The following is a 13,005-nucleotide window of genomic DNA, read 5'->3' as shown; positions in this document are numbered from 1 at the left end:
TAGCTAGCTATATATAGATATCTATGTACATATACATACACACATGTATATGTACATATATGATCTCACTGGCCACCATGATTCCAAATTCATATGTTCAACAGTAATTTCTTTTGTAAAATTCAATCTTGCATCCCCAACTATCTGCTGGATATCTCTGCTAGGATGCCCATCAGTATCTCAGGTTCAAAATGTCCAAAATGGAATTTATTGCTAGACTCTGCCGATCTCTGTTAAAAACATTATCATCCTGCCCAGTCCCCCAGTTTCACAATCTTGAAGTTGTCCTTTATCTTCCCTTTTCCTTACCCCTATATAAAAAAGTTGCCACGTCTTATGGATTATACCTCCACAGCATGTCTTTTATTCATACCTTTCTCATTACCCATAAACCTACCCACCTTCAGATTCATTCACCTTTTCTCATCACCTCTTGGCTAAATTATTGTGATGATTTCCTGTTTCCATTTTCTCCCCATTTAACAATCAACTCTTCATAAAACTACCAAAAATAATCTCCCTAAGGAACATCTCTATCCCTCTCAAAAATCCTTATTATTATCTCTTATAGTGAGTTTAAAATAAATAAAACATATCAGTGTGGCAGTTACAGCTTTCCCTAATCTGATTCCAACCTCTTTCCAGATATATTTCATATTATTTTCCTCCATACAATCTATATTATAGTTATACTACACTATCAAATGTTTCCTGAAATTGGCATTCCATCCCCATGACTTTGCATAAGATGTCCCTCAACTCTAGAATATACTCCATTCTTACCTCCAGTTCTTCGAATACATAGGTTCTTTTAAGTTTTACCTTATCTCTCCTATGAAGCTTGATTGATCCTGTATTTTATCTGTGCCTATGTTGTTTCCACCAAGCAGAATGTCCTATTTAAGGGCAAATTCTGTTTCATGTTTTTGTTGTGTAGCTTTTTGTTCACTAAAACTCCAGATCTTCATGCAAATCATTACCTAGACCTGTCTCTCCCATCCTGTACTTGGGCACTTGATTTTTTTTTTACCCATTTATGATTTCACATTTATCCCTATTAAATTTAATCACATTCATTTTAGCTCATTGTTTTCACTTGTTAGGATCATTTGGAGTCTTAACCATCAGCTAGTATATTCTTTATTCCCTCTCAACTTTGTTGTCTTCAAATATGAGGATGTCATCTATGCCATTATATAAGTCAGCAGTAACATTACTAAGCAACAGAGAGACAAGGACATACCTTGAAGCACTCCACTAGAAACCTTTCTCCAACAACCTAAACAAAACCATACGAATGCCCTGATTTTAGTATGGGTGATTAAAGAATAAAGTTATCATTGTGCAATTATTCCCATAAATACTATGAAAATCGCTATGCCGTTGTCCAAGTTCTATTAGAGGTTCATTTAACATCTGAAGTTCTCAGTATCACTTCCATTATTACAAAAAAAAACACCTGACATGTTTCATTCCATTCAGCCTCAGGGCTAAAGGGCTATTGGTACCTCTCTGGCCAACCTTGACCAGCAGCCTAAGAAGAGGCAAGAGGATGTTGTAGTCTGGGGAAGATGTTCGAGCAGAATCCACCAAGGTCTGGAGGAGGGCTTCACTGCCTCCCTTGCTAATCATGTAGTGGATCCTTCGATCTGTGCCTAAGGAAGGGAATGAGAGTAGAGTCATTAATCATGATTTTAGAAAACAGGAAACAGGTCTAAAATGTTGGGCACAAGAAGTAATTGTTTGGTTTATTTTAACAAAGACTGGAAGAGCCAAATTCTTTCCAATTCCTAAACCATTCAATGTTTATGTTAGGAAATTAGTGAAAGAGACTCAATTACAGCTGAAGGAGACTATAAGAGCCATTTGCTCTAACTGTGAGGTCATCAGGGTATGATGTGCAGTGATGATGGAGGAGGGAAAAGGGGGCATAACCCTTTCACTAGACCAGATGAAATCAGTTTCTAGACTTCATACTTTGTCAAGTTTGTGATATCATCACTGTGGGTATTCCTTTCAATAGTGTACATTTCAACTCAATGCTTCCATGCCTTCCTTCTCATCCAGAGTGATTCATACCCATGTCTTTTGATAAGTCTTCCATAACAGATCTATGGGATCTAAAGAGCAGGTCTTAAATAACACTCCTGTGATTTTTTTTTAGTTATGGGGAGAATAGACCCAAAAGCCTCTACTTGACTGGGGAAGGAAAGAAGTCTCCCTCAGAAGACATATTATTAGGAAAACACCATAAAGAGCAAGCTCAAGCAACAGCAAGTATTTTTTCTGGATGTGTAATTGATAGTCAATCGATTGATCAACAAGCATGTCAAGCTCTTCCTATATGCCAGGTACCATGTTAAGTGCTGGAGATGAAAGAAAAAGCTGATAGAAACTCAGCCCTCAAGGAGCTTACCTTGGGAGAAACAGCAATTACTCAAATGGGTATACATAAGACCTATGCAAAATAAAGGGAAGGTAGCCTTTCTGAGAAGAAAAGACACTAAGATCTAGGAGGATCAAGAGAGGCTTCCTGCAGAAGGTAACATTTAGGTTAAGTCTCAGAGGAAACTGGGGATTCTGAGAGGTCAAGGTGAGGAGAGACAGCATTCTAGACATGAGGAACAGTCATTGAAAAGGCATCAATAAAGAAAATCAAGCATCATGAATGATAAACAACAGGTATGACTAGAATATTGAGCATTAGGATGAAAATAATGTATAAGAAGATTAGACAGAGGGGAGCAGAGTCAAGATGGAGGAGTAGAAGAAGGACCTCCCCACTGCTCTGGCTTCCACCTTCCCCAATCCATGTAAAAGGGGACTCTAAACAAACTTTGGAGCTGCAGAACCCACAAAATGACACAGAGAAGCTAACTTCCCACTAAGGACAGCCTGGCAGGCCAGCAGGAATCGGCCAGCGCAGTGCTCTGGGAGCCAAGCCCAGCCCCATGCCAAGGCTTTAGCCCCAGGGAGGGCCTGACCAGCCCCTGCCCGGAACGACTCCAGATCAGCAGCATCAGCTGTGGCCATTTCCAGATTTATCAATACATACATGTGAAGGACAAAGTGAGAGGTCAGTACAGTGTGGACTTTGGGACCAGTATGTGGGAGTGCATCAGCTTTTGCCTCCAGGGTGAGAAGCCGCAGAGATGCTGTGCTGGCACCATGTTGCATCTTCAGCTCCTGGCCTGCAGAGTGTAGGGGGACCAAGCAACCAGTCTGAGGAGTAATCGCTCTTGCTTTAACCTTCTTGGATCTGGATGGCGGTCTAGGGTGGAGGTCCCATGGTGCATGACCAGCTTGCCAGAGTGTGTGGAGGCTACAGAGAGGGCACCCAACTAATACCTCTGGCACCTGAGAAAACCACAGCATTTGGGATGAAGGCTGCCCTGTCTGGTGGCAGAGTCCTACTGTGGCAAAAAGCCCAGGGGTCAAGTGACTGAGGGGCGACATGACCAGGCAAAGGAAACAAAGCAGACAGAAGATTCCAACATTAGACTCCTCTTTTGGGGACAAAAAGGAGCAAAGCATGGAACAGGAGGAAGACAGTGAAGTCAGAACTCCTGCACCAAAAGCTTCAAAGGAAAATACGAGCTGGTTACAGGCCATAGAGGACCTTAAGAAGCAGATAAGGGAAGTGGAGGAAAAACTGGGAAGAGAAATGAGAACAATGCAAGAAAAATTATGAAATGAGAGTCAACAGCCTGACTGAGGAAAATAACACCTTAAAAAAGAGACTAACTCAAATGGCAAAAGAGGCTCAAAAAGGAAATGAGGAGAAGATTGCCTTGAAAAGCCAAATTTGCCAGATGGAAAAAGAATCTCAAAAGCTCAATGAGAAGAATCGTTCCCTCAGATTTAGATTGGAGCAAAGGGAAGCTAATGACTTTAAGAGAAATCAAGATGATGTTAAACAGATACAAACAAATGAAAGAATAGAAGGCAATGTGAAATATCTCATGGGAAAAACCACTGACCTGGAAAATAGATCCAGGAGAGATAATTTAAAAGTTATTGGGCTACCTGAAAGTCATGATCAGGGAAAGAACCTAGAAATCATCCTCCAAGAAATTCTCAAGGAAAACTGCCATGATGTTTTAGAACAAGAGGGCAAAACAGAGGTTGATAGAATCCACCAATCCCCTCCTGAAAAAGATCCCAAAAAGAAAACTCCTAGGAATATTATAGCCAGGTTCTAGAATTCCCAGATCAAGGAGAGAATATTACAAGCAGCCAGGAAGAAACAATTTGAATATTGTGGAAACATAATCAGGATAACCCAGGATCTGGAAGCTTCTATACTGAGGGATAGAAGGGCCTGGAATAGGATATTCTGGAGGGCAGAGGAGCTGACATTAAAACCAAGAATCACCTACTCAGCAAAACTGAGCATCATGTTTCAGGGAAAAATATTGTCATTCAGTGGAATAGAGGACTTTCAAGCATTCTTAATAAAAAACCAGAGTTGAATAGAAAAGTTGACATCCAGATACAAGAAGCAAGAGAAGCTTGAGAAGGTAAACAGGGAAAAGAAATCATAAGTCACTGATCAAAGTTGAACTATTAACATTCCTACATGGAAAAAACTATAATTGTAACTGATGAAACTTTTCTCAGTATGAAAATAGTTGAAGGGAATAGAAACATATAGGAGGGTATATGGGCGTATGAATACATGTGTGAATGTGTGTATATATGCTTATAGGTATACATAGATAGAGGGCACAGGACCAATTTAATAGGAAGGGATGATACTTGAAAGGGGAAATTAAGAGGTGAGAGAGGAATATAATGAGAAGAGATGGAGAGAGACAGAATGGGGTAAACTATCTCATATAGAAGAGGCAAGGGAAAATGGTTACAATGGAGGGGAAGAATAGGAAGGCAAAAGGGAATGGGTCAAGCTTATTCTCACTGAATTTGGCTTAGGGAAGGAATGACATGCACACTAAATAGGGTATCTCACCCTACAGGAGAATTAGGGGGAAGGGGATGACAGGGAGGATGATGGAAGGGAGGGCAGGCTGGGGGGGAGGGAAGTTGGAAGTACTCACTTTTGAAAAGGGACAGGATCAAAGTAGAGAATAGATCAAGTGGGTGGTGGGATAGGAGGAAGGGAAATATATTCAGTCTTTTAAAATATATCTACTATGTTAATGTTTTACATTAGCTACACATGTACAATCTATACTGAACTGCTTATTTTCACAGTAAGGGTGGGTGACAAGGGAGGAAGGGAATCTGGAATTCAAAGTTTTAAAATCAAATGTTTAAAATTATATATACATATATACTATTATTAATAGTATCTTACATGTAATTGGGAAAGAAGATATATAGGCACTGGGGCATAGAGATCTACCATGCCCTACTGGAAAAGTCAAAGGGGGTATGGGAGAAGATATGGGAGAGAACAGATTGGAGGATGGGATATCCTGTGGGACTGCTATCCTGGGGTGGTGGGTAGGGGAAAAACGGGGAGAAAATTTGTAATTAAAAATCTGGTGGAAATTAATTATGTAAATCAGAAGTTAATAAAGCATTTTAAAAATTAAAAAAGAGATTAGACAGATAAGAAGGGGCCAAAATATGAACAATTCTAAATGCCAAACAATCAACAAGTATTTATTAAGTACCTACTATGCACCCTACACCACACTAAAAGTGGAAGAAAATATAAAAAAACAAACAACTACATACAAACAAGATATAGACAGCATAAACTAGAGATAATCTCAGAGAGAAGGCACTAAGATAGAACACGACTGTCAAAGGCTTCTTGAAGAATGTAGGACTTCAGATGAGATCATAAGGAAACTGGCAGGTAATAAAGAAGAGAATTTCAGGCATGAACAGCAGCCAATCAAAATGCACACAGGAGATGGAGCTGTGTGCAAAGAACAGTAAGGAGGTCAATATGGCTGGATTATAGAATATATAGAAGGAAATAATGTATAAGAAGTCAAGAAAGGTAGAAAAAGGTCAGGCGATAATGGGTTTTAAAAGCCAAAGAACTTTTCATTGGATCCAGGAGATCTCCTGGAGTTTACCTCTTATGGAGGGTAAGTCAAGTGTCTGTGTTATGGAGGTTGCTGACACAAAGTTTTGTTCAACTGCCATTCCTCCAAGACCTCGGTGGCACGACCACACTTCTGTGCCCAGCTATACATTTAAAAAAAAAAAAGCTATTTTCTCCAAGTGCCAACATTTCATATATGTAAAAGAACTGCCAAGAACTGGAATGGTGGTATTCAGATTCTACAGTAAGTCAATTGGCACACATTAGGAATGCAGAGGAGTAGAGGGAGGATATTAATGCAATAGAAAGGTTAATTAGAGACCCAGAAACAGCCCCAACTGATTCAGCTGTATTGTAGTCTCTCTACCCATAGACCTAATCTGCCTCCCAAGGCACCTCCTACTGTATCTAGGAGTGAGTAGTTCAGTTTTTTCTTTACTAAGCAGGAGTCCACTGTAACATTCAAGCTGTGCATTAAAACTATTGTTATTTTGGTGGGGGAGGTGGGCAGAAAAGGTTTGTCCTCAGTGGTACTGAAAGACCTCTAGGTTGCCCTTCCCACTATGCTACTAATAATCAAGCAGCATGAAAAAACAACAGTCCCTTAATTTTTTATTGACTTTTTCATTACTTTCCATTTTTTCAGCAGCTTTACATTTTCACTTTTACTTTTCAACTTTTTTCAGTATCTGGAAAGTGTTTCAGAGGCAAGTTTGGAGTAAGAAGAACACAGTATGTCTCAGAAGATGCCACCAACAAATTAAGTCATATCTAGGAAAGGATGAACTAAATGAACATCGGCTCTGGTACCAGATCAATAGGGGTTGAATGAATGAGAAACAGAAATGAACATTTCATTAAGAGTCTTTTTAACAAGATGTTGGCAGGACTTGTTCAGTCACAATGGCCCCTCAGAGAAGATACCCAAAGGTACACACATTTTTAGGTGTACCAGGTTCTCATTCCCATTACCTTCACCTGAGAGAAGTAAATAAGGGAATGCAGATACTTACCAACAGAAAGCAGCTCAGTGAGAACCTGGAGGATGTTCAGAATTGATTCTTTATCAGAAGAGCTCTGAAATCCGAACAGAGGAAATCATATTTGAGGAGGTGGGACTTGTGATTTACAAGCCTCTGAGTAATAACAGTTGGTTCCATTCCTTCTACCTGTTCTTTGATGACCTTGTTACAGTAGTAATACCCTTTGTCATTCATCTTCAACTACTTCACCCAATACCCTATCCCCTTGTTTAGCCAGATGCCATCTAGGGTGTCCAGGCAGGAATGACAACTTAGTTACTCACATAACTGGGATACGAAGTAAGACAACCAGACTGTGCCATTTACCCTGCAAATGCATCCTAAGATCTTTTAGGCTTTACCATCTGCCCTGCCATTGCATTCCACAGACTCTCAAGCACTGCCCTCTAGCCTGTATATACATCTTAATGACCTCTGGGCCTTGACACTTGCCCTGTTGCTGCACCTTAAGGACTTTTAGGTCTCTCCATCCAGCATGCAATTGAACCCTCTGGTAAGTGCTATTTCCTCCAGTTAGAGCAAGAGCCCCTTAAGACTAAAGATTATCTTGATTTTCCTATTTGCCTCCCTAGCTCTCAGCATAGCACAAGATAGACATCTTAAGTATGTAATAATTGAGTTTTCATTCATCTTTCTCATCTTCCTACAGACATACTCAGGTCTCCACAAACCTAAAATATTTTTAAAGCCTTCCCTTTGTCTCCTTTGCCTATCTACTCAACTAACTATTATCCCATATGTTCTTCAGTCCCTTGCAATCTGCCATTTTACCATTCAACTGAAATTGTTCTCTCTCTGTCTCTCTTATCCCTCTCTCTCTCTCTCTGTCTCTCTCTCTCACACACACACACACATTAATTTCTTTAGATGATACTTCTTCCATGAAGAAAATACACCCTCTTTAAGCCCAGAGAAAATGGTAGCTCTTCCATGGAAAAAAAATTATACCCCTCAATTGCATTTGATAATAAATCACTTCATCATCTGACTTTCCCCCTCCCCCATAGCACTTTTATGCCTCCCATCCATTGGGCAATACTATATCATTACCTGTGCCTTATCCATGGTTCACCCTATGAGGACAGGGACCTTGCATAAACTTTGACTGGACTAGTACTTTTTAAGCAATAGGCACTTAATAAATGTTACCTGAGTGTTGAATGAATGAGTAGACTGACACATGATAACGCATGGTTTATATTATATAAATTATATTTAATTATAATTTATAATTAAATTATATACATAATTTCTCATTTGATCTTCATAACCCTATGAAATAGTACAAGTACTATTATTCCCATTTGGCAGAAGAGGGAACTAAAGCAGAGAGGTTAAGTGATTTTCCCAGGACTGCACAGCTTATCAGTATCTAAGGTCATTTAAACTCAAGTCTTTAGGGCAGCTAGGTGGCACAGTGAATAGAGCACCAGCTGTGGAGTCAGGAGGATCTGAGCTCAAATCTGGCCTCAGACACTTAACACTTACTAACCGTGTGATCTTGGGCAAGTCAATGAATGCCAGTTGTCCTGCCTTCCCCCTTCAAAAGAAATAATAAACTCAGGTTTTCCTGACTCCAATTCTAGTTTTCTATTTTATTTATGTGCCACATGGATAAAGAAACTGAGGTTCAAAGAATTTAAATGATTTACTCAAAGCAATAGCTAACCAATTGTGAAACCAGAACTTGAATCTTGGTCTTCAGGAAGACACCATAGTTTGATGGAAAGAACATTGGAATTAGATTCAGAGGGCCAAGTGTTAAATTCTTGAGCTAATTTTGTGAATTCTGGCAAGCTGTGGGAAACAGGAGTGAGATTCTGTTTTACTTCTATGTAAGATGGTGACGATAATACTTCTGCTGTCTATATATGAGTTGTGCAGATCAAGTAAAATAATACATGTAGAGTGCTTTGAAAATTTTGAAATGTTACTGAATAAAAAATTCATCTGTTAGGAAAGTAGACTGACTCTAGCTAAGTCTAGGGTTGTTTCTACTAACACACATAGATGTGCTTCATTAGGTTGCATTATAGTGGGGGGGACTTCCTGAAGTTGTAGGCCTATGTGAGGAAACCAAGATGAAAGACAACAACCACAGATATCATACTTCGATGTTTCAAACATGATGCCATCCAGGTATTTACGCATCAGGAACAGTGTTACTTAGTAAACCTTCTCTGGAGGCTTGCTTTGGGGGATACAGCAGTAAAATGAGCTCTAGAGAGAACATTGATGGGCACAGAAATAGAACACAGGAAGGTGACTTTGAGGGACCTATATAGCATATTTACCACTATTATTTATCAGCAGACTTAGGTGGTTTTTTTTTTTCCTATCAAGAGCTTATGACAGTGAAGAGAGATCACCTAAAAATGTCCTGATAAAAAGAGCCAGACTACCCAGGCTTAAAATGATGCTTGTATGTTTTATTATAGGTCTTATCATTAACTGTTTGATCAGGAAGGTACTTTAGAGATGATCTCTAGCAAACCTTTTATTTTATAGAGGAGCCTTCTGAGATTCAGTTACCTAAGGTCACTGTAATGAGAATGGGAATTTGAAGATCTTCCCTGCCCCTTAATAGACCTAGGGAGGAGTTTGAAGACCTCTCCTGCTTTGAAAGTAAACTCTGCCCCCTAATAGGCTGAATGTAATTCACATGGAGCCTGTGACAGAGGGAGTTTGCTAAAGGGTGCAGCAGAGCCCACAGGAAGCTTCCCTGCTGTGAAGATAAACTCTGTCCCTGTAGTGGGAGGAGTTTGCTGAAGGGAAGCAGAGCCCACAGGAAGCTGGTCAGAGCTAGCCAAATGGTGGGAGAGAGAGGAGGCTGAGGCAAGGAGCTAGAGAGGTTTGTGAATAAATATTGATCTTGTATTGGTTTGTGGGAAAGCTGAAGGATGTTGTGGCTCTCAGTGTTATTATGGCTTCTTAATGTCTTTGGTACTATAATGGAATCAGCTTTGGGATTGGGTTTTCTGGTGCCTAAAGAAATGCTTCAGTTCTGTCCTCTATTTGGAGAGTTTAGTGTATTTTGCGATCAAACATCATGCAATAGTTATAGTCACAGTCTATCGTGATTGTGGGTGCTATGAATATTGCATTGGTGCTACAGTCACACAGCTCATGGATGGCAGAGCCATGTCTGAAAGTTCCCCATCTAGCATCTTTCCACTGTACTACATATCAAAGTACCATTCCATTCTTATCTATACCCTAAGGTTAATTAGGATAATGGCTCCTCCATATGAAAAGGATCTCAAGAAGCCATCTTATCCAATCTCCAGGCAACACTGCTCCTTAAAACTAAGCTTAAAATCCTCCTTTTCACTAGTCCTACCCCAGTAACAGTTTCCCTCCTTTAATTTATTATAGCTGTTTCACGAGTTCCACACAATCTAGTGAAATATGCTGCTTTGCACTTCTTTACTAATTGTTCCATATATGGATGTTGTATCTCCCTACATCCCATCTCATTCATCCCAGGCATCTTGCCATCTCTCCTCCCAATGCCCCACATTTCCCCATCTGGAGCCCCATGCTCCAGACAAGACTTCTGGAGATCATGTTTCCTCTGCCCCCCACATACATACACACACACACACACACACACACACACACACACACACACACACACACACACACTCTTCCTGGAGAAGTCAAGTCATTCATCTTTGAAACTCTACCCTAGAGTTCAATTGAGTGCATACTCACTAACCCAACATATCTACCTGGCCCTCCATATCCCATTCACAGCCATACACTTTGGACATCTTGCTATATATGTTCTGCTACCATATGCATACCATGCACATTCATCTGTCCCCACTCTTCCATCTCTTGCTCTTGTAGCAGTAATCAAGTCAACTATCTTGTCACTTTTGGAAATGGCATTACAATCTACCACCCTATGGCTTCATTCACAATCCTCATGACTCCCCAAACCAAAATTCCATTTCCTGGCCATCACTCCCCTACACATGCTGCCTCTCTTTTTAGAATATATGCTCCTTGAGGGTAGGGATTGTATCTCTTTGGTATTTGTATCTCCATTACCTAGCACGGTGCTTGCCACATTTATTAAGCTTGGTAGTTTAATAAATAGGGCCAGTGGGTCTGGAGTCAGGAAGTCTCATCCTTTTAACTTCAAATCTGGCCTCAAATACTTATTAGCTGTATGAATCTAGTCAAGTTACTTAACCCTAAATATCTCAGTCTCCTCATTTGTAAAATCTGGAAAAGAAAAATTATCTGGAGAAGGAAACAGCGGACCAATCCAGCATCTTTGCCAAGAAAACCCCAAATAAGGTCACAGAGAATAGGCTAAAACTGAAAAAAATTACTGAATAATAGTAAAGCTTAATAAATATCTTCTTGTTAGTTTATTCATTTCCTACTTTATTGCCAGTTCCTTACCAGATTCTAAACTTCATTAAGGCAGGGATCATATTATATTTTCCTTACCTCTGTTTCTCTTAACACAGTTATTTTGTTGTTTAGCCTATTAAATTCATTAGAATTAATTTAAATTTGTGAGAACAAGGACTGTCTTTCCCACCCCTTCCATGTGCTTCATAGACACAGGACAGAAAGTCACTGTTAATTGTGACTGAAGATTCCACTTTTTTTTTAACTTTTCCAATCTAGGGTTTTATATTATATGCATTAGTATCCTTATAGGAAAAGTGGATGAGTTCATGCTGGGAATTTGAGATGATGTAAAGAAATCTTTAAAAGGAGGGGGAAGCAAAAGGGACAGACAGCATCATGATGTCTGAGCATGACATTGATACATTCAATGTAACTGAAGGATTTCCAAGTAGGATTATTCTGCTAGGATCTAGAAGGAAAAACTAGGACCAAATGTTAGAAATGCCAGAGAGGCACATTTCAGTGCAAAGTTGGGAGTAAACTTCTCAAGAAGTCATCTTATCCAATCTCATAACATAACAGAATTATTTTTGTACATTTTTTACCTTTTTAAAAAATGTATTATTTACTTTTGACTTTTCTTAAAATTTTGAGTTCCAAATCCTCTCTCCCTCCAGTCCCTCCCCCATCAATTGGAAAGGCAAGCAATGTGATATTAATCATACATGTGAAATCATCTAAAACATATACATAACAAAGAATCATGTGGATGGAACAGTTTGTCTTACTTTAATGCTCACTATGAACTGCCTTGTTCATTTGAGTTTTTAGAGTAGTTCTCAGTTCTGCCAGCCCAATGAATGAAGTACTCATTATCTTCACACAAGCACATAAAATGCATTCATGCTCTGATTGAAGGAATACTATTGGTAGGATATGAACTATCTCCTTTCCTAGCTCCTGCACCTACCTTTCTTCCAGGCCCATTTGGATTTTTCAAAAACTGGGACTTTTTATTTTAATAACAATAGGATGGCTGCATATTGTATAGAAATAAAGTATGTCTCACTCATCCATTCAACATTTTTCTAAGATCTGTTAGAATACAGGATGAATTTCTGCCCTCAGGAGAGCTCATTGCAGTCCTACAGGAGAGGTAAGATATCTTTACAAGTAATTAAAATACAAGACAGGATATGTATGATAGGCAAAGTGTTTCTTTTATAGTTCGTAGATTTAAAACTGGAAAGTCGTGCATAGATTAGAGAGTAAAACTTCCTTATGTTACAAAGGTATAAAATAGATCCATGAGAGATCAAGTGATTCACACAAGGTTACATACATACACAAGCAGCCAAGCTGGGACTTGAATCTAGGTCCTCTGACTTAAAATCTTAAATTATTTTCATTGTACCACATGTAAGTTCAAAGAAGGGAGATATTGGGTTGGGGCAAGTGAAGGCAAGGCAGGGAGGGTCAAGAATAAAGGAGAATTCATGAAGGGTGTGGCATCTGACAGGACATTGGAGGATGTATAAAATTTCAATGGGTAGAGCCATGGAGGGAAAG

The 13,005-nt window shown here is 39.4% G+C and overlaps 1 protein-coding gene across 1 annotated transcript in view; it reads right to left on the bottom strand.

The window, feature by feature from the left end:
• AGBL1 (AGBL carboxypeptidase 1) overlaps positions 1–13,005 on the bottom strand; it is a 995,991-nt gene that overhangs the window by 917,830 nt on the left and 65,156 nt on the right. The window contains exons 2-3 of the mRNA XM_069098544.1: positions 7,036–7,099; positions 1,509–1,655 (exon numbers count right to left, since the gene is read on the bottom strand). Coding sequence (XP_068954645.1) covers positions 1,509–1,655; positions 7,036–7,099 — 211 coding nt within the window. The remainder of the gene's footprint in view (positions 1–1,508; positions 1,656–7,035; positions 7,100–13,005) is intronic.

Source organism: Petaurus breviceps, unplaced genomic scaffold (assembly GCF_028583685.1).
Source record: "Petaurus breviceps papuanus isolate PSGF00001 unplaced genomic scaffold, PetGlider_PUasm1.0 37, whole genome shotgun sequence".
Lineage (NCBI taxonomy): Eukaryota > Metazoa > Chordata > Mammalia > Diprotodontia > Petauridae > Petaurus > Petaurus breviceps.
The sequence above is the reverse complement of the archived record's forward strand: the minus strand, read 5'-3'. Positions and strand labels throughout refer to the sequence as shown.